We start from the raw sequence: 21,983 nt of genomic DNA on the forward strand, positions 1-21,983 counted from the left end.
ATGAGACTAGCAATGTTCACTCAAAGATCCCTCACAATAAAACCCAAGGTATGTCTGAGTTAAATTCCTCTGGTCAAGTTGATCCTCATATTGCCCTAAGGAAAGGAGTTCGGTCATGCACACAACACCCACTTTCGAACTTTGTATTTTATAAAAATTTGTTTCCTTCCTATTGTGCTTTTGTTTCACAACTCGACAGTGTTAGCATTCCAAATAATATTCAAGAAGTTCTAAAGATATCTGAGTGGAAAGAAGCAATTTTTGAGGAAACGAGAGCCCTACAGAAGAATTCTACTTGGGAGAAGGTTGATCTAGCTCACGACAAATCAATTGTTGGATGTAAGTGGGTATCACAATAAAGTACAACTCATATGGTTCTCTAGAACGATATAAGGCTTGTTTGGTTGCTAAAGGCTTTACACAAACCTACAGAGTAGACTATTCAGAAACATTCTCTCCAGTGGCTAAACTGAACACAGTTCAAGTCTTGTTGTCAGTTGCTGCAAATCTCGATTGACCACTAAATCAATTATATGTGAAGAATGCATTCCTAAATGGTCAGTTAGAGGAAGAGGTCTACATGGAGGCACCCCAGGATTTTCTGATCATTTGGATCAAAAGTCTGTAAAATGAAAAAATCTCTCTGTGGACTAAAAACAATCGCCCTGAGCATGGTTTGAGAGGTTCACAAATTTAGTAAAAGGTCAAGGCTACACCCAAGGACAATCTGACCATACTTTATTACAAAAACATCTAAGAAAGATGAGATCTCTGTGCTGATTGTCTATGTTAGTGACATAATCTTGAGTGGAGATGATATAAAAGAGATTAACAGATTGAAAGCAAACATATCCAAAGAATTCGAGATTAAGGACTTGGGTCAGCTAAGGTACTTTCTTGGTATGGAAATAGCAAGATCAAGGAAAGGTATTATGTTGTCTCATAGAAAGTATATTCTCGACCTCCTAAAGGAAACTAGGATGAGTAGGTGCAGAACAACAGATACACCAACTGAAGTGAACGCAAAGCAGGGAGATATAAAAAATGGCACTCCTTTAGACTCAGTAAGATATCAAAGACTTGTTGGGAGAATTACTTGTCTCAAACTCGCTCAAACATTGCTTTCGCAAAAAGCATGGTCAGTCAATTCATGCATTCTCCCAGCGAAAAACATCTTGATGCAATGTACCGGATCCTAAGATATTTTAAAGGAACATTTGGAAAAGGACTTTTCTTCAAAAAAAATGAGAAAAGAGACATTTAAATATATACAGATGTGACTGGGCAGGCTCGGTTAGTGATCGAAGGTCAACTTTGGGGACTGCACATTTGTGTGGAGCAACGTAGTAACATGGAGAAGTAAGAAGCAAAGTATTGTAGCCTGAAGCAGTGCAGAGACTGAGTTTAGAGCAATGGCTCAAGAGTATGTGAGATTCTTTGGCTAAAGAGAGTCTTGGATGAATTACAGAGACCAATAAGTCTTCCCATGAAGCTATACTGTGATAACAAAGCAGCAATCAGTATTGTTCATAATCTAGTTCTACATGATAGAACAAAACACAACGAAATTGAAAAACACTTTATAAAAAAAAGCTAGAAGACGGAACAATTTGCACTCCATTTGTTCCAACTACACTAAAAGTTGCAGATGTTTTGGCAAATGGTCTTTCAAGACAACCATTTGAAACACAAGTTAGCAAGTTGTTCATGATGAACATCTTTGCACCAACTTGAGGGGGAGTGTCGTTAAATTAGGCATGATTTGATTAGATTAAATATGTCATGATTTTATTTTATTGAAGTAATTTTAGGATTAGAACTATTTCCTTATTTATGAGATTTGGTAGTGAACGCTTCTTCTATTTAACAGAGTATTAAGATCTGAATCATATATGAAAAAAGAGTAATTCTCACCCTTTCTACTTCATTTTCTTTCGGTGCATTATTCATAGTGTTCCTCCATTGCCTTGACACCATTGTTTTCTTGATAAGGATTTGAGCTTTGGTTGGGAAGATTTGCAGTTATTTTGGATGCAAAATTGTAGTTGTGAGGCAGAGACATCAACTTATAGCTTGGATTTTCCAATAGAGTTGTTTTCTGCGGCTACTCTCTCTTGGCTAGGTGGTGGGATCAAGCACCGGAAGTAGATGCTAATAATGAAGTAATTCATTTTTTTTTTTATAATAGACAGTGGATTGTTAAGAGAAAAAGGGAGGATGTCGTTGAACATCACGCGATAGCATTCATTTGAGAAAACAAAAAAGGCAGTAGCATACAATATGTTGAACATCACACAACAGCATCGAACAACCAGATCTATGGCTGATTAATAGATACCACCACCTTACTTCCATTCAAACATTTAAAGCCTGTCATTTGTTTATTTGTTAGGTTACCTTGAATTGAGCGAATTTCTCTTTAAAGTTCTAGTAAAGAATATACTAGAATTTCTCTTTAAAGTTCTATGAAAGAATATACTAGAATTTCTCTTTAAAGTTCTAGGAAAGAATATACTATTATGACTTAAAAGTTGCACACTTGTAACAAAAATTCATACTAAAACAAAATTCACATTCTCACCTTGATATAACAAGCTCACATAAGGATGGAAATAGAACCAGGAGATGTGATCGTCTTCTCAGATTATCCTCAGAGAGACCCTCCTTTAAGTGATGATGCAAAGGAAGAGCAGATGCTGTTTCCAAATGAATTACAAGGCGGGCAAGCCCTTGTAGTACAAAAATCACTTCTTCCAATCTTGCTCGCGGTAATGAATGATGACCTGCACATAAAATGTAGACTTTCAGATGGCTTAAAAATGGAGATGAAAAACGAAAATGCATAGAAATTCTTCGATCACCACCCAAGTCGTTCTCGTCAGTCAAAAACTTTCCCAATATGAATTCACATCTTGACATGAGTACGATGATTGAAAATTTGCTAACTTCGCATCTGGTCAAATTCCAATCACTTGTCTCGTAGCTGCGAGAAAGATCGTCAATTAAAACAAGGACACAGAAACCATTCATCAGAGAAATATATAGTAAACTACAGGTTTAAAAGTACCTGCTTAAGGAAAAAAGCTTTTGCAAGCATGTCAAAGAGAATCTGCCGCAGTGAGAAGGCATAAGTTCAACAGTTTCGATAGGTAAACAAGAAGTACGTGATGCACATCGGTCAAGGGTAGAAATCAGTCTCTGTACAATCTGTAGAAGTAAATTTCCATAAATCAGACCATAGCAAATAATTTTGTACCAGATGGTGCACATTGCACGAATATCTAGAATCCTGTATCACCGAAAAAGTTATATCTATTTTTACACTTCCTTCCAAAGGCAGGAACTGCAAGCTATTGAACAGTTTCATGAAAAATAAACAAGAATTGAAAATGATTTAACAGTTAAAATGAAAGATAAACCAGCAGCAAGGTCGATGAATTTGATGACAGAAGAAAAATGGAAATGTTATGATAATAATGAAGCTATCTACATCAGCCAAAGAAGATCGTTTGGAGAACTTACCTGTTGCAAATCATTCCTAAACAAAAAGGTTAAATTCTCACCCAAACAACAGTGTTGAAGAAAAGGGATACCAGTCAAAACAAGGGGAATTCATAATCAAGAGTAAATGCTTTTTGGGGATCCCATGAGTAGAACCAGCATACAAGTAGATATGGAAAAATGAGTCAAGACATTCTTGCAACAGCAAGCTAGCAGTGATGATAATTTTGTCTCTGAGTATGATCTATGCAGTAAATGGTGAAACTAAAGCATACATTATAAAGTGCACAAAGGACAAAAAATATTGTGGTAGGGTGGATGAAAATTACATCAAGAGGTACACCAGCCAGTGATCTAAGAATCTTGTCACCCAGAATGTCTAAGATGTTCATCTCAAGAGACTCGTCTGCTTTAAGTGTGGTTGATGAGAGTGCATTGGAAGGTAGAGCACGGCCGCAATGACCCACTAAAAACAATTCATACACATCAGCCACTTCTTTCCATACATGGATTCTTGAAGATCTGCTAACAGAAAGATCATTCAAAAATACTGGGGTAAGTTTGTTGACATCATCAATCAGAATGAGGTGAAAGCCTTCGACAGCTAATCTCCAAAGTGCACCATCAGGGTCATCTCTTCTTGTTGTCATACACCTAACAAAAAGGGGATTATATTAGCATAAATCACATGATAGTGTAGAATCAAGTACAAATTACTGCCATGTATAAATAAAAAGATGCAAAAATCTACAACATGGATAACCGAAAACTATAAATCACAAGATAGTCTCCACACTATCTTCTACACAAGCGAGAACTGAGACGCAGGAGTAGGTATGACTACAGTAAGTCATAGTTATTTGCCCAACTGTTTAAATAAAACTTTGTTAATGAGCCTCTGAAGTGTTGACTACATTGCAAGTGCAATTACGCTTATTTAACTGAAAGCAGATGGTATGCCTTTATCATTTCATTTCTTAAAATAATTTTGCTGCATTAAACATCTTTCAGCACAATGTTTGCTTCGCATTTCATAATTTCTTCTATTTTTATCTTATATTGTAGGTTTTCTAATTTGATCTGGTTAAAATTGCGCCTTCACATGCATTGATAACTGGCAGTTTACCAACAAAATGCGATGATGTGCAAGACTGGATCAGTAACGTGAAGAAGACTTCGAGAAGTGGAGACCTAGGTAGATGGTGTCAAAAGTGATACAGCAGCATGCTGAACCTTGCTTTTATTAGTCACAATAGGCTAAAACAAATCCAAATCAAGAAGAGAATGAGACACAAACAATTGAAACGTCATATCCGACAGCAGCTGATACAACCAATCTCAACAAACATTCAAAAATAATTTAGCATAAAGAACTGCCGGAAACATAAGCATTTGACTTTATCTCACCTTCCTAGACTTTTAATCATATCTGGAAAAATTTTATACTTCTCTGTAGCTGGAGCTTGCAAAAAGAGATCAACCAACAACGGTACAAGCTTCTCCGCAAACAAATTACTAGTGCCATTTTCCACAGTGGTCGATGATAATATAGCACCATGAACTAAACCTTCTCGTTCTTTTTGCAATGAAGAGATCCTATTAGGAATATCATCTGTATAATAATAATTGGAGACATATTTAAAAAAAATTAACTTGATAATCAAGAAAATGCAATAGGGCGTGGCATACCAGAGATATGAATGTTCTCACTGACTTGTTTGGTTCCATCTTCTGGGTTGTCTAAGAAGGTATTAGCAGCAGGAAGAAAATTCAAAAAATTCCCCAGCAATACAATCCACATTGAACTTAGGTGCCCAGCTGGACGTAACAGAGGTATAATTTCCAGTACCGTGCGTTGCACTTGCGGGACATGACCCTATGGAAGAAAATCCAAATATCAATTTATCAAAGGTAATGGTATTATGTAAGATCTAGGCCAAAAGTCTTCCAAGGTTCAGGTTATCTTCCAATTGAATTTGCTGATTACAGCAACATGTAAAGGAGTACCACATTGCCCAATGGAAAATAAGACAGCAGCAACAATCTAAGAAATTGCCAGCAACAGTTTCTAACTTACTGTAATTAGTTTATCAAAAAAGGAGCAGGAGAGAATGAGGGACCATTATCCACTTCACAATAGGGGTGGGCATTCACATACAAGTATCGGGTACCCAACCAAAAAACAGGTTCATTTTTATTATATCGGGTCGGGAACGGGTAAAATTTTCCTACCCGATCAGGTATCTGGTACCCGCGTAATAAAAAAAATTAAACCTAAAGTTTTTAAAATCCAGCCCTTTTTCCATCTTCTGTTCTTCCCTTCATAACTGTCAACTCACCATCATCCATCACCTTGGCATTCCACTTTGGTCTTCTAAATTTAAGTTTTTTCTCTCTGCTCCCTTTTTATTTTTTATTTTTTTTACGAGTATAAATTTTGATGATTTTTTTGTATGGAATGTTTAAATTTGGGATCGCCCAAATTTGACAGAATAGGTGGCTCTGATCGGAAAGTGGTTGTTTTTAGTGGTGGGGTCGCCAAAATTTGATCTCTACGACATGGATTTTGGGTGGGTAAACCGGAAATAGCAGGAAGCCATGTCCATTGGCAGAGAGGTGTTCATGCCGCTAACAAATCTAGGATTGACGGAGGATTAGAAATTGATTTGATTTTGTGCAAAGTCAAAATGGATGCTTTTGTTTGCCTTCTTGTTTCGGTTATAAACCAATTTTAAGTTACCTTCGCTCATTTGTTGAATAAGATACCGATTACCTTTGCTCAGCAAAATGGAAATTTCGGGTACCCGCATGCCTGAACTTTTGGGATACCAAATAATTGGGTAACAAATTTTTTTTTCAGGTTCAGGTAGTAAAGCAGGTTCTTATCAATAGAAACGTTTTACTCACATATTCAGATTCAAATTTGTTATTGCAGAGCTTAACATCCTCAATGGCTCTATTTATGACCAATATCAGTTGATTATACATGCCATCATCAAACATCTCTTGAGCATTTGAATATAATTCTCCTGCAAGAAAAATGAAGAAGTTGAAAGACAAAATTTTAGTAGCAAGTTAGTTTACCTGTCGAGAGACAGCCAAGTGTGACGTAGGTCTCCGATACAAAGCAAATATGGTAATAATAGTAAATTTCTATATAACTAACGAAATTGGAACAATTATGATAGATGTCGATTTAATACCAAGCCCATGTAAAATCTCCTGCTTCACCTTGCTTATGACATGATCATCACTGCTTTGGGATTTTTGAAGAGCAGCCTCATAAATATCAAGTACCGACTTAATGTATGTTATTGGAAGATTCACCTGTTTAAAAAGTATGAAAAAGAACAAGAAACAAACTTTTACAAGTCTACGAACTATAAATTACTGAAATTTTATAGCAATTATTATACAGTTCTCACAAGAAGTCACAAATAATCGGTAAAATTCACCATAAGAAATGAGAGGGACATCACCTTCAAAGATGGAGAAACAACAGTCGTCTGTAAACAATTTATTGCTGAAAGAGCAACTTCTTTACTACCATTTAAAATGCTACTCTTGACAAACACAAGAAGCGATTCCCATCCTGAGTACAGAAAAAGAATTTTGAAATTTTCTAAACAAATCAAACATTTGAGTAAATTAATGAAAAAAAGAACTTGGTGCACCAGACTGGAAGTTTCTTAAACTTCTTAATAAAGGAAAAAAGGTTCGTAAAATTCGGGCAATTCCACCAAGCACCAGCACAAGTGTCTCATCCCATTGCTTTTGAGCTGTATTTCGACTGCCAATTAATTATAAAAACAAATAGATTTACAACGAAGTGATTTACGGGAAAATTAGATTTGTGAAGACTAAAGAAAGCAGAATAGATTAAACCTGTGATGTATAAGCATATGAACCGCTTTTCCTTTGCGAGTTCCAAGTTCTTTACCTTGCCATTCATCTTTCGATGATGTTGCTGCCTAAACAATGAAACTATTTTCAGTCAAAGGGGTCAGGCAAAACACACTGACTTTTTCATACTTTCACCTTACCATGTGAGATACACGATCCAATGTAGGGAAAATATGATTCCAAAGACAATCTTCCCACATGCTTTTTGAAAGTTTCTGCCCATGACTTCCTAGAGTTTGGAAAAGCATCCTGACCGCGGAGTTTCTAACCTAAAGATATGAGAGAAATTTAGCTAGAGAAAAAGACCACCCAGTAATCATAAGACCAGTAAATCTATTATCTTTTCGTTGATATGAGTGCAAAAACCAAAGCATAGAAAAAAGTAATTGTTTAACTACTCTACCAGAAATTTATTAGCAAGTCAAGTCATCATAGCTGGATAACATGATAAGCTACAAACAAAAATTCAGAAAAAAGTTTCCTCGAGAATGGTATATATGCACAGATTTTAGAATAAGTGTGTGGTTCACACAACATAAAGCAATACCACAAAATTTAGTACACTGGTTGATCTTCCTGGATCAAAGTCGAATGTTTGATGACATCAATTAAATATAAAACCATCTTCAAGTACACCGGCACCAAAATAACTAGCCCCTCACTCATAAACATGACTATATGAAGATATCTCGCAAGCACATCTACTTACACGCAATGAATTATGAGAATGGTAAAAAGAATCCTAGCGAAGAAGTTATATGCCGTTATACATTTCAAATATAATGACTATGAGAAAAGGTTAAGAATTTAACAAATCAACAGTCTTAGAGTCCGAAGACAGAATTCAAGCAACAACAAAAGTTGCTCATCGAAATAAGCTTGCTTTCGTGGGAGATAGTATCCACAAAAATCTTGGCATGACCATTGGAAATTTATATAATTGCAAATATTTCTTTTGAAATCTACAAAACCTCTGGTCTGTCGTCAGCCCCCAGCTTCTTAAGTAATGAGAATACAGAGAAGAGCAATGTGTCATGATCAAGAGTATTCAATAAGGATGTTCCGTCAAAAGCTTTATTATCTGCATTGAGAGCCAGTTCTTCCGATTTCTTACTATTTCTCTGATCTGTATTTCGAAGAAAGTCAATTGCTCAGATACGAAGTCATTTGTCAGATAATAAGATATGACAAGTTCTAGAGCAAACACAAACCTGTTCCTAATTCTTCGGTCCAATGTGTAAAACCTTTCATAATAAAGTCAGTAGCAGTCCATAATAGACCCACAGCTGTCAAACTTATATTCAATTCAGTCTTCTGAGTGCAGTATGCTCCAGTAACATCAATACATCTGCATAACAGATTGAATCAGCATGTGTTAACAATTACAGAGGTGTATTTAATAAGAAAGAAGTTTTGGAAAAGGAGGAAAGTCATCATATGCAAAAACAGCATCAGAATCACAATTCAATTCATTTACCCATGTTAAGAAAGCAGATTCACACTACAATGCTGTAAATGTCGCAATATTCATCAAGTGTTCTTAGTGTATGAGAACCTTGAGGGGCTCTAAAAATGATAGCCAAATTGTTGTAAAATAATTTCAATAAGGTGAATGTTTTGAGTATTGACTTAGATTGATGACTCTAAGCTAAGGGACTATGTTTGGGTACAAGGGCCTTGCCGCCTTAAAAAGTTTTAAAATTAAATAAATTATGTGATGACTATCAGAGAAGTTTTAACATTCTACTCATAGGAAAACCCGAACAAAAACATGATTCAAATAATTGATATGACAACAACATAGGTTAAACGAGCTAGGGTTAAAATGGTACAAAACTTACGTTTGAGCGAGTCGGAAGAAGGGTCCGGTGGAGAGCGGCGAGGCTAGGGACGGGTGGGGCAAGGTTAGAACTAGATCGGGGATGAAGTTAGACGGCATAGGGTTCACTAGAGGAAGAATTCAAGGTTAAGCACAAAATATTTCAAATCAGAGTGGTTAATAGGGGGCTGCAATACGATTTACCGAAAGAACTAGGAATGCAAGCTATTTTTTTTTTATGAGAAACGATATATTATTAATTAATAATTTAAAATATGTTAATTACAATAAGTGAACTAGTGATCTACCGTAAAAAAAAACTACATAAGATCATTGCCATATCAATGATACACAAAAGCACAATCTCTCAATAAATCTGATATTGACAAATTCTGAAAATCTACATGAGCACCAATCCATGTAGCAATTTTGATTTTATCCCAGCACTCGACACTATTTTGTTTCGTATTTTCAAAAATTCTTCAATTTCTCTCTAACCACACCTACTAACATTTGCCGTGAACCACCACTTGCCAAAAAATTATTTCCCTGTTGCCAAGTAGCCATCCCATATCCATAGTGAATAAATTTTTCCTTGACTTCGGCACCACCCAAACCAAATCATAGAGCTCTAGCCCACAAGCCATTCCTGAATGCACGGTGAATGAGCATATGGTCCTGTGTTTCCCTCTCATTCCGACATAACACACACAATTTGGGCACATAGCACATGAGGGCCACTTATTTTGCTCATCTGCGAGGTCGGCAACTTACCCAGAATCGTTGTCCACGACAATACATCGATCTTTGTAGGAATTGAACCTTCCAAATAACATAGAAATAAGGAAAATATGGAAACCTATCCTAGGGAAAGAATTACGCAAAGTAGGATTTAACTGAAAAAAGACCAAAAAGATCCCCATTCCACAATCTGATATTTACCCCTTCAATCAACCTTATCCTATCTAACTCACCTAATAACTTAGTCAACTCTAACACTCCTCATCCCTGAAAACCCTTTGAAAATGCAAGTACCATGATTGGGAAGTGACGAAGTGAGCAAAATATGATATAGGCATATTATGAACCGCGGAAAGCTGAAATAAAGACAAGTAAAGATATTTGAAGGAAGAATCCCCCCACCATCTGTCTTCCCAAAACCTAGCCTCGTTACCTCCTCTCACCTTAATCATCACTAATTGTTGAAAAGTCGAGTAAGATCAGGAAATAAACTTCCATGGGCATCTGAATGTCACATTTCTTCCTAAACCCGCATCCCAACCATTCTCTTGTAACTCGTATTTACTCACAATGATGATGATTTTCTTCCACAACGTCTCGTCTTCCACATAAAACCTTCACCACTATTTCCTCAACATAGCCTGGTTTCTCAAAACAGTATTCCCAATACCAAATCCCCCTTTATCTTTAGGTTTGCACACATGTTTCCAGGCAACCAAATGACTATGTGCATCAATATCAGCTCCATCCCAAAGGAATTTCCTTGAAATTTTCTCCATCGCATCCGCTATTCCCTTTGGTACTCTAAAAAGAGACGTAATAATTCGGCAGTGCGTTTAAGACAGATGCAATCAACGTTAACCTCTCATCTCTTGACAGAAATGATCTCTTCCAACTTGCCAACTTTTTCTACGTCTTAGTCAGAATGGGTTCCAAGAACGAGACTTGTAATGGAAGCTCTCTTTTCCCAATTGATTTTTTAACTCAGATATGTTACAAAATGATCTCACAACTTCCACAAAAAATATGATATGATTCTCTTAGTTAACAAAGAAAAATGTATCGTCCGCAAACTGAATATGAGATATCTCTATCCTCTCTCTACCAACCCGGATCCCTTTGATTAAATCTTTGTCCTTAGATTTATCGACCAACCTCCCCAATACATCCACTACCAAGTTAAACAAGAAGGAGAAAAGGACCACCTTGTTTAATCCCTTTACGTGCATTAAATTTTCCCTTTGGCTTCCCATTAATGATAATAAAAAATGATGGCGTTCGATACACATCCTATGATCCACCTTCTACATCTCTCTCCAAACCCCTTATTCTTTAAAACAAAATCCAAAAAATCTCAATCTACATTGTCGTATGCTTTTTTGAAGTTAACCTTAAAAACCAACCCTTTCTTCTTCTTTTTCCTCTTTCCTTCTTCCAATAGTTCATTTGCAATAAGACAACAATTGAGTATCTGCCTTCTCTCAACAAAAGCATTCTAAGATTCTGATATTGTGTCTGACAACACGTTTTTAATCCTTGCAGTTAAAACTTTAGCTATTATCTTACACAAGCTTGTCGTAAGGCTGATCGGTCTGAAGTCCTTAACCTTGATCGAATCATGTTTCTTTCGGATCATAACATCATTTATGATTCCGCTTTCAGAAAACTCATTGAGAACCTTCATTAAATCTCCTTTAACGATATCCCACATTCTTGAAAAAACGCCAAGGTAAAACCGCCCGATCCCGAAGTCTTACATCCATCACACTCAAACACTGCGTTCTTGACCTCCTCTCCCGAGAAAGGTTTTCTAGATCTCGACTCAATTCTCTATCAATGGGACACCACTCTACTCCTTCAATACCCCAATCCCTTGTGTTTGACTAGCTATGCAACTCCTTAAAGAACTTTACAATGATGGAGACAATTTCATCCTCATCAATAGTAAGCAATCCATCATCTCTTTCCAATTTATCAATAGTGGCCTTATTCCTACATTGGTTCAAAAGCGAGTGTAAAAACTTCGTTTTATGATCCACTTCTTAAATCCATTTAACCTTGTTTTTTGGTTATTAATACGATTCTTTCGACACACATTTCTTCTAACAACCATTTTGCTTCCTTTCTTTCGTTTGATACTTCTTCAAATCCCCGCCTCTCATTCTCTAATTCATCCAACCCTCTGATTTTTTCTCTCAACTCTGTCAATATTACTTCCACCAACCCAAAAACCTTTTCATTCCATCTTCGAATGTCTCCTTTCATGGCCTTGAGTTTTCTGATAAATTTATATTCCACCCATCCTTGAAATTCTGCATTATTCCACCAAGTCAAAACTGATGGTTTAAAGCTCTTGTGCCTCAACCACCCGTTTTCAAATATAAAAGGCGATGGCCCCAACCGAATCCAAAATAACTGGATAGTGATCCGAGGTAATTTTTGGAAGAACCTTTTGTCTAGAACGCAGCCCATCCCAATATGAACAAGAACCTATCTAATCTGCAGCAGATGGTAAGTCCCTCAAATTCGACCAGATGAATTTTCTATTCAGTAAAGGTGAATAGCACAACTCCAATTCATGTAACAAGGAATCAAAGCAAGACACACTCGACGTATGGGATCGGATATTAAATTTTTCGCTTAATGATCTCATAACATTAAAATCTCCCCCAGGCACCATCTATCCCTACACAAAACTCTCAATCCTGCCAATTCATTCCAAAAATTGTCTCGACCGTGGTATGCATGGACCATACACCGTTGTAAACCACCAATCGTTATTATTATCCTTTTGAATGCGACTCCGAGAATTCCCAATCAAATTGTCCTTAACCGAAATCACCTTTGGATCCCACATAACCAAAATACCCCCTGACCGACCATCTGCTGGTAAAATAACCCACTCTACAAACCTTGGTTTCCACACACTAGCAATAAATCTCGTCCACCATCTTTTTTCATTTCTTGCAAAACAACTAAATTTGGCCTCTCCTTAACTAAAACTGCACGTATCAATTCCCTACGCGTAGCTGAACCTCCACTCCTAATATTCCATGAAAATATTTTCATCTATTCACAGCACCACCCGATTGTGACGATCAGTTCTCAATGCAGCTTCAATCGCAGCTTGGTCCCATTTCAATTCAAATTGTGGTGGATTCAGTTAGTCTACCTGCCAATCCTTTTAATGATCATCAGTCGTATGCTCAGGTGTTGGTAGAAGAGAGGTTGTGGCGGATGTTTCGAGGACAGTGGTTTGTTAGAGGGCGCAAAAAAAAGCCCAGCTGATGTAGGTGAATTAAGGGCGATGAGAAGGTGAATATGGCCTCGCAAATAAATCAATGTTGATGCAGGAAATGGTGGGGTAGACAAGGAAGCTTGCATTCTTACAACAAAGGTCCCCACCGGGGGTCAATCCATGTATTTATGATTCTACTCGCATTCTCGAAGGTCTGGATTCCGCTGTTAGTGACAATCCTTATGGGGATAGGATTGTTTCGAAAGCAGCAAGCCCACATATCATTTCTCATGGGTCAGAGAAGGACGACAGATTAAATTCCGTAAGGGGATTAATCCAAAAGGTTTTGGTGATTTAAGAAGAGGAGTCGGTCATTCAATTATTGCCGAATTCGGTTGGTAGGGTTGAAGAAAAGACAAATGTTGGAGAGTCAAGTAGATCCTTCGTACCTAGTTTTGAGAAAGTTTACATTAGAAGGAAACCACGCTCGGTTGCTAACAATGCCACCATTAATGAAGATGGGTTTTTCATGGGAGATCCTACGAGAGAGGAAGATCGTGTTTCGGCTAGTGGAGGTCTAAGGAATTTCGAGGAACGGATTCATCGTGATTTGACTGAAGTTAGTTCCGTAGAGGACTTTGAATCTCGTCTCCGATAGCCTAAAATCCTTAAGCTCATACAATAACTCGCCGACTTTTTCAGGTATGGAGGATATTAGGGGTTTATTTGCATCATCTCCAAGTTCTTTTCGAAAAGATAGGCTGTTCCACGAGAACTCTCTTGGCTCCAAAGCGGGTGAGGCTAGTTTTCATCTTAACACTTTTCCACTTAAACCATCTTTCACTCGTTGGACGTCATGTACACTCACTGGCGATTGAAAAGCCGGGTGTTTTGGATACTAATTTTTTCGAGAGTGAGCAAGCGAGGCTGGTGCAAGGGGTGGAAGTGGTTAAGGACACTTGTTCGTAGGGGGATGTTAAAAGAGATTGTCTTTCTCAGTTGAAGGTGCCCTTCATGAATTTAGAAGGGAGTAGATCATTGTTTAAAAAAAACACAAAGTTAAATCGGTTGACATTTGAAATTAATTATGAGAGAGGGTCGTTTCACATAGGTTCCGAAGCGGTTAAATGAAGATCTTATCTTTGAACATTAGGGAAGGAGGTTCGAGTAGATGTAAGGGGCTAATATGAGCAATTATACGCAAAGAGTCTGAACATCATAGTTATTCAAGAAATTAAAAGATAGTGGGTAGATAGGAGATTTCTTGCAAGCATTTGGAAATCTAGGTTTATTGAGTGGTTAGTGTTACTAGCAATTGGAAGATTATGGGGTATTTTGGTAGCGTGGGATTCTAGATCGGTCTCGATGAAGGACAGTCTGTTAGGAGAGTTTTAGTCTCGATAGAAATTGAGAAGGACGGTGTTACTAAGTGGTAGTTTTCAGCAGTTTACAGGCCATGCAAACCGAGAGAAAGACAAGCTTTTGGGATGAATTGGCAGGACTGAGAGTGATTTGTGGTCAACGCCGGTGTGTAGGGTGGGATTTCAATGTGGGTAGATTATTAAATGAGAAACTGGATATTAAACCCTTGACTACTAGCATGGATTGTTTTGATTCCTTGATTAAGGAACTTGAGTTGTGTGACCCACATCTTTTGATTGCCAAATATATTTGATCTAATTTGAGGCCTTCTCCTATTGGTTGTAGGTTGGATAGGTTTTTGTTCCAAGGAGCGTAACTGGAAACTTTTTCCTTTTGTGGATAACAAGTCTTGCCTAGAATTACCTCATATCATTTTCCTTTGATTCTAGACACCTCGAAGGGAATTTGGGGTCCATCTCCTTTTAGATTCGAAAATGTGTGGCTAGATCATAAGTATTTAAAGAAAAAATTACCGCATTGGTGGAATAGTAAAGATTTCAGGTTGGGAAGGGTACAAATTTATAATGAAGCTCAAGGAAATAAAATCAAATCTTAGGAAGTGGAACGAAGAGGTTTCTGGAAATATCGAAGTGAGATGTGTGGAGTTAGAGACAATTCAAGAGTTGGACGAGAAGGCGAGCGAGGGCCAGGGTCAGTACTATTAGAAAATGAAAGAAGAGAAGCCAAATGTGCCTTAGATGAGCTATTTTGTAAATAATAAAAAAACCAAATGGGTGGCCAAAATTTAAGGTTAAATGGACGAGGGAGGGGGGTTGCAATACAAATTCTTCCATTCGTCATTTAACCAGCATATGTGCAGGTCAACCATCAATAAATTGGAACGGACCAATGGATCGATTATTTCGGATGGAGAACAGATTGAGTTTGATTCAATAGAATTTTCCGAAAACTGTATAGCAAGACTTACGGTGGGGGTTGGGGTACAAAAGACGTGGAATGGAGCTCCATCGATTGTGAGTCTAGGTTAAGGCTTGAGAGACCTTTTTCAAAGGAGGAGATTAAGAAAACAGTCTTTGAAAGCGATGAGGCAAAAACACCGGAACCAGATGGGTTCACAATGGAAGTCTACCAAGAGTGTTGGGAAATAATAAAAAGGGACTTGATGAAGGTTTTTAATGAATTTTTTAAGGGAGGGGGGTTATCAACGGCATAACCAATGAAACATACATATGTTTAATACCAAAAGAACACATACATATGTTTAATACCAAAAGAACAAGGGTATGTTCAAATAAAAGACTTACATCCTATCAAGTTAGTCACTAATCTTTACAAGATTATTGCAAAAGTGTTGTCCTAGAGATTAAAGAAGGTAATGTCTCTCACAATAGCAGACTCACAGTGTGCTTTATTGAGGGAAGACGGATTATATACTATTGTCTTAGTGCAAATGAGCTGGTGGAAAACTTTAGGTTTAAGAAAAGAAGTGGGTGGTTTTTTAAGGTTGATTTCGAGAAGGCTTATGACAATGTCGAGCTGAGTTTCTTGTATTTTATGTCACTTAAGAAGGGTGTTTGGGATGAGTGGAGAAGGTGGATCAAGCAATGCCTCTCGAGTGTGTGTCTCGATTCCCATCAATGGTAGGCCGAGGGGTAAATTCAATGGCGAAAAAAGGCTTAGACAAGGACTTCCACTTTCCCCTTTGATGTTTAATTTGGTAGTAGATGTTTTGGACAGATTGGTCGACAAGGCGGTGGGTGAATTCCTCTTTTCAAGAACTTTTCCATCTTTATTTCAGAATTCTTTGGTTCATAATCAGCTTATCTCCCACTTTTTCTTTCCCATCCATTATCCAACCTTCCCAATATTTCATGAAACTTTCGACCGGACTTGAGGGATGAGGAGGTGAACGATTTGAGAGTTCTGCTCGGGTCCCTTGATGGGATAAGTTTGATTGAAGGAGTTGATATTCGAAAGTGGATTTGGGATTCTTCGGGGCCTTTTTTAGTGAAATCTTTCTTTGAATCTTTATTTTCTCATTTCCTCTTTATCATACTATTTGGAAAGCCTGATTTCGTTTAAGGTTCAAGTATTCTCGTGGGCTATAGGAGGATTTTTGGCAATGAAGAAAAATCGTTTGAAGATTGTTGAGACAAAGATAAAATTCAGGGTTCCGTGTTGATTATGAAGGAATGTGGAGTTCAAGATTTTTTCGGTCACGGACTACTTGTATAGCGATCAAATATTATGCAAAGATGACTCCGGTTTTTACCTTATCTTGCTTGGATCTCTGGTCCACTTTTTATAATTAATATCTTTTATATATTTTATTAATAAAATTCTGTTTCCTTAAAAAAAGATATCACATAAATATGATACATCGAGGGGGAGAAATAAAAAAAGATGTGTATGTATTCTTTATTGCAGTCGTGCAATAAAATCTCTTCTTTACACTAAGCAAGACGGTGAGGAAAACAACAATGCGTTCACAAAGGTCGTGCATAAGAGATGAATCTCTGCATTACAAATCATGCTACAAATATTTACGGAGGCCAATGACCATCTGGGAATATCAGCTTTAGAGACTATACCTGGCTATTGGCAGGACCTCTAACCAGTATGTGATTGGTGACTGGTCCAAGGGTTGTTAGGGATAATCTCTTCTGGAAAGAAGGCCGGTGGCTTATTAAGAAACTCTTACAAACATTGATTGTATAATACAGGTCAATTTTGGAATCTTTGGTGTTATATGAAAACATAGTTCTAATGGCTTTTTTACAGCCAAATCAGTTTGGCAGCTTATTCGTTCTTCGAGGAGGTAAATACTAAATACTATCTATACCCCATGTTGGACTAATTTACTATCTCTACCATTTGTCCATTTCCTTCTACTGTAAGTTCCTAGCCAGTAGGATTGTAGTCGATGACATCCTTGAAGCCCGGAGATTTCACATTGCACCTAAATGCAATGCTGTCAAAGTGAGGAAATGTTGGAGCGTATCTTCATTTTTTTAGCAAGATTGTTATTTATAATGGACACATTTGGCTCGATTTTTTGTGTTTCTTATTTTGACAGATTCGAAACTTGGGATGTCAATGATCAGTTTTCCATCTCTGTTTCACATTTCCACCTCGATTAATAAACCGATCAGTTCTTTTTTAGATGTCAACGATCTTCGAGTCAATCCTGACTTTCATTGGGAAGTGCGTTTCAGGAAGCTTTAAATGCGGTAGAATTAGATGAATTCAGTAATCTTTTAGGGGTATTAGACACGGTTAGATTGGAGCGGGGCACGGATGATTTTAGAGTTTGGATGGGGGACTCTTCCGGGTCTTTTTCTGTTCGGTCTTTCTATGATTTTTTCTTCCCGGGTTCAATTTTCCCCGGGTTCAATTTTCCCCTTATTCTCGTATTACTATAATATTTGGAAGTTACCGGTCCCGCACAAGGTTCAAGTCTTCTCGTGGATAGTGGCTTTGGGGAAACTGCCCACTTGCGATTCGTTGCAAAAAAGGTGGTCTAGCTGTGCATTATGCCCTCAATGGTGTAGTTTATGCCGGAAACACGAGGAGAATCAAGACCATCTTTTGTTGCATTGTTCTTTCTCGACTGGAATTTGGACAAAAGTACTACAAGAGCTGGGTTTCGACTAGACCTTTCCAAAAAAACCCGGGACTTGTTTCTTATGGAGACAGTATTCCACAACGGGAAAATGAATAAAAGCTTTTGGTATTTGGTAGTTCACGCCATTTTTTGGTCGATATGGTTGGAGAGGAACAATAGAATATTCACAGATTCAGCGGAGTCTTTGGACGACGTATGGGCGAAGATCAAATTCAGGGTTGCGACTTGGACCACGAAATTGCCGGAATTTAACCACTTATTTATTTCTGATTTGCTTAGGGATTGGAAGTTTGTATGCTGCTGATATTAGTTTAGAACTGTTTTTTAAATATGTAAACATGAATTGTGGATTACTCTCCTTTGTAATCCGGCCTACTTTTTTTAATAAATTTTTGTTTCATATCAAAAAAAAAAAAGACAGATTCGAAACTTGGGAGGCTTGATCAAGGGTAAAGGGCAGAAAGGGCACATCAAGGAGAGTACTCTTTCTCATAATCTGGTTTATTTGTGTGGCCCACAATTACTCTAAGCACGGGATATCAAGCTCTAATCTTCAAAGATTATTCAAGCTATCCCATCTCATCACTCGTATTTCTCTTGGTGTTGATAGAGGATGTACAGATTTAAGAATCGGAGAGGCTTCTCACCAACTGCCAAAACTTGGGGAATCTTTTTTTTTTTATAAGAAACATATCAATATTATTAATAGTAGAATTTTACAGTACAAGAAGTGGACTAGTGATCCACTGCCATGAACTAGCTATTTTCTAGCAATACACATATGACCAATCTCTCAAAATATCAAATGTAGACAATCCCTGAAAATTTTTATTCGCTCGAATCCAGTTTGCTGTTGTGAACTTGATTTTTCCCCAACATTCTTCCGTGGTTCCTTCCAATTCTCCAAAGCTTGGGGAATCTTAGTTGCTATGGAAAGAATTACTCGTGTGATTGTGATTAGATGCATCAAAACGCAGTTTGGCTCGTTTAAACTTGATACCACAGCTGCTCTCATGGAAATCCAGTAAACTCTTCCATTGGTGGTATCATTAGAGATAGACTCGCTTGTTTCATTACTCACAAAATGTGATCATTGGTTTGGGAAGTAAATCACGTCTTAATTAGAATTTGATCCATTCTCCAAGAATTCCTAGTCCATCATACTCACATTTATTGGAAAGGGAACTCTGTTGTGGTTGCTTTGGGCAGCCTTCGAAGAGAGATGGTTTTGTTTATTTTCAGAGAATATGTTTTCCAGCAACATCAAAGGTCCATGCAAGCTTGACCGGAAAGGGTGCCCATATTTAAGTACTTCTTCCGAGATCTCTTAATGATATCTGGTTGTTATCATTTAGTGCATTTAGTAATCTTTTTTGTGCTGTACCTCAGTTATTGGGAGCTGTTGGCCTTGTCCTCTCCTATGTACAGTATTTCTGAACATTCAATAAAGGTGGGTTGTTTGAAAAAAAATGTTTTCAAGACAGTCAATCAATCATTATGCTATTGTTTCAGGGATTCAGCTAGACTTAGATATTTGTCTGTTCATTTTATTTCATACACATTTCAAGTGACTCCTCGATGAGGGGGATTCGGCAAGACTTAGATATTTGTCCTCTAGTTATCATGTTCACTGTTTGTTCGTATCTCTGCTTTAAAGGTTAATCCAAAAATGCTATCCAGTGTTCGCTTTCTGGAGCAACCACTATTTTCCTCCCAAGAAAGTCGAGATTCGTCAGATTATTTTTTAAAGACATAGGCATCTAGAACCTAAGCCCCCACAATCTAACAATAAGAGCGCAGAAATAATCATCATGTTACGACTTACAGAATGTCAAGGAAATGACGCAACAATCCAGAAACTAAAGGAATAGTGAAACTTACACCGGGAGGCAATCAGTAGGTACAGTGGGGAGCCCATCGTTCATGATTACACGAAGACTCTACAGAGAAAGAAGAGTAAAAGGCAGATCAGGAATACCCTTGAACATCTAGAATCCATATTAATGCGAAGAATTACAAACAAACAAAAAAAGAAAGATACAGAAATTGAGAGCAAAACTTTAACATGCATGGACCCAAATAAAAGGCATTCCACCAGACAATTTCACATTTGGTAAAAAACTTGAAGACATCGATACAAAATCCAAATATCACAGCTAAACATAGTTGAAGCGCAATTTGTGAGTAGGCAAGGTAAGTGTGGTCATTTTGGTCCACTGTTGCTCCAAATTAAATGAGCCCATACAAAGTTATCGTCGAATATTAACCAACTCACCCAACATAGAAACACTTCGAAAAAATTTTAAAAACTAAAAAAAAAAACTGAAATGAAATGAAACATTCTAGAATCAATGCTTTTGATGCTTTTTTGTCACCTGGAATCCAAGTGTGATGAGATCTTTCTCTGACGCATCAGCAACTGACCTGGGAATGTTGGAGAGTTTTAGTAATTAATCTTACATGATCACAAAAAGGAATCTGTAACAACAAAACACCTCAACATCTCAAGAATATATGGCCAACTATAGCGCAACTTCTCTCCATGCCTCTGCAAAATCATTAATTCAAGCCAAAAACAGTTGCAATTTCGTGAAAATCATAAAAAGATAAGAGTCGTAAAATCATAAAAAGATAAGAGTTAGAGCAATGGCATGGTTTATATAAAATCCAATAAAAGAGGAAGTTCTATCAAACAAAGACCAAAAACTTACCTCCAAAACGTGCAGAAGAATCTTCAGAGATCCTATCCGAACATCAATACTTTGAGATGAACAATAGAGACTATTTAGTGGAGAGATGACAGCACATTCCAGTGATCTCAACTTTGAATAGTCGGTATGCTTCCAGAGAAAATTTGAGGAGATTATATGTTAAAAACCACTATGTCACACCAAAGAATTTGAAGAATGGGCTTTATAGGGGAAACAAATAAAGTTCTTACATCTTTTGATGCATCAACAGATTTAGGTGAAGAACGCTCTTGGAACTGATCAGAACCTAAAACGGCACATATGGATTTATCCAATGCATCGAGGGCCATATTTTGTAGTTGCTGATTGGAACACTCAGAGAGCTGCAAAACACACACCGGTTATCAAGAAAAGTGCACATACCAAATGCGTGTATTAGTATTAAAGAGATTACCTCGAGGAAGTGGCCAACTACTTCTTCCCATAATGGTTCCACCCCTGTCAAAAGTAGACAAACATACAAAAATTCAGGTGCACAAATACATGATTTCTCACGATACTACACTTCTTGGAGCCAAGCTGAGCCCATACTGTAAAACTTTAAAGCCAAAATATGTTTTAAACACATGTAAACCACATCTTACTCTGGTCAGCCCTACCTTGACATTTTGAGCCAAAGGTTCGCTTCTCAGCTAAAACTAAAAGTAAGCCTTTGTTGCTTGAATTAATTTCACTGAGTATAAATTCTTATCCGATTGATAAATCTATCAACAACTCACAAAAGAACCATTGAGCCTTCCAATTGGAGCCAGAATATTGGGAATTGATTTTAGCTGAACCTTGTTGGTATTTCATATCATAGCTCACAAAATGGATCAATACTGTCAACTCATTATTAACTGCAGTAATTCCATATGTAAATCTAAATCTTGATGAAAATAGAAACGTGATATTTTACAATCCTGTGTAGTATACCAAAAAGGTACCAATTGTTAAAGAACCATCCAAAAGGTTCGGGTGGGCAATCGGGCAGGGTAGTTCGGGTCCCGACCCAAACCCGATCAGATTGAAATTATAGGGTAG

The 21,983-nt window shown here is 37.4% G+C and overlaps 1 protein-coding gene across 5 annotated transcripts in view; it reads right to left on the reverse strand.

The window, feature by feature from the left end:
• Positions 1 to 21,983, reverse strand: part of LOC142539404 (uncharacterized) — a 62,698-nt gene that overhangs the window by 5,400 nt on the left and 35,315 nt on the right. For 2 of the 5 annotated variants that reach the window (XM_075644837.1, XM_075644842.1), the window contains 19 exons: positions 21,355 to 21,398; positions 21,152 to 21,283; positions 20,922 to 21,050; positions 20,706 to 20,758; positions 20,586 to 20,634; positions 20,092 to 20,150; positions 8,616 to 8,752; positions 8,376 to 8,530; positions 7,545 to 7,673; positions 7,387 to 7,472; positions 7,176 to 7,291; positions 6,981 to 7,093; positions 6,705 to 6,828; positions 6,409 to 6,530; positions 5,191 to 5,377; positions 4,909 to 5,113; positions 3,831 to 4,155; positions 3,068 to 3,207; positions 2,582 to 2,983 (listed from right to left, as the gene is read on the reverse strand). In XM_075644837.1, coding sequence (XP_075500952.1) covers positions 2,582 to 2,983; positions 3,068 to 3,207; positions 3,831 to 4,155; positions 4,909 to 5,113; positions 5,191 to 5,377; positions 6,409 to 6,530; positions 6,705 to 6,828; positions 6,981 to 7,093; positions 7,176 to 7,291; positions 7,387 to 7,472; positions 7,545 to 7,673; positions 8,376 to 8,530; positions 8,616 to 8,752; positions 20,092 to 20,150; positions 20,586 to 20,634; positions 20,706 to 20,758; positions 20,922 to 21,050; positions 21,152 to 21,283; positions 21,355 to 21,398 — 2,707 coding nt within the window. The remainder of the gene's footprint in view (positions 1 to 2,581; positions 2,984 to 3,067; positions 3,208 to 3,830; positions 4,156 to 4,908; positions 5,114 to 5,190; positions 5,378 to 6,408; positions 6,531 to 6,704; positions 6,829 to 6,980; positions 7,094 to 7,175; positions 7,292 to 7,386; positions 7,473 to 7,544; positions 7,674 to 8,375; positions 8,531 to 8,615; positions 8,753 to 20,091; positions 20,151 to 20,585; positions 20,635 to 20,705; positions 20,759 to 20,921; positions 21,051 to 21,151; positions 21,284 to 21,354; positions 21,399 to 21,983) is intronic. The other 3 variants (XM_075644841.1, XM_075644840.1, XM_075644838.1) reach the window with 3 other exon arrangements.

This window comes from Primulina tabacum, chromosome 3, assembly GCF_025594145.1.
Source record: "Primulina tabacum isolate GXHZ01 chromosome 3, ASM2559414v2, whole genome shotgun sequence".
Classification (NCBI taxonomy): Eukaryota; Viridiplantae; Streptophyta; class Magnoliopsida; order Lamiales; family Gesneriaceae; genus Primulina; species Primulina tabacum.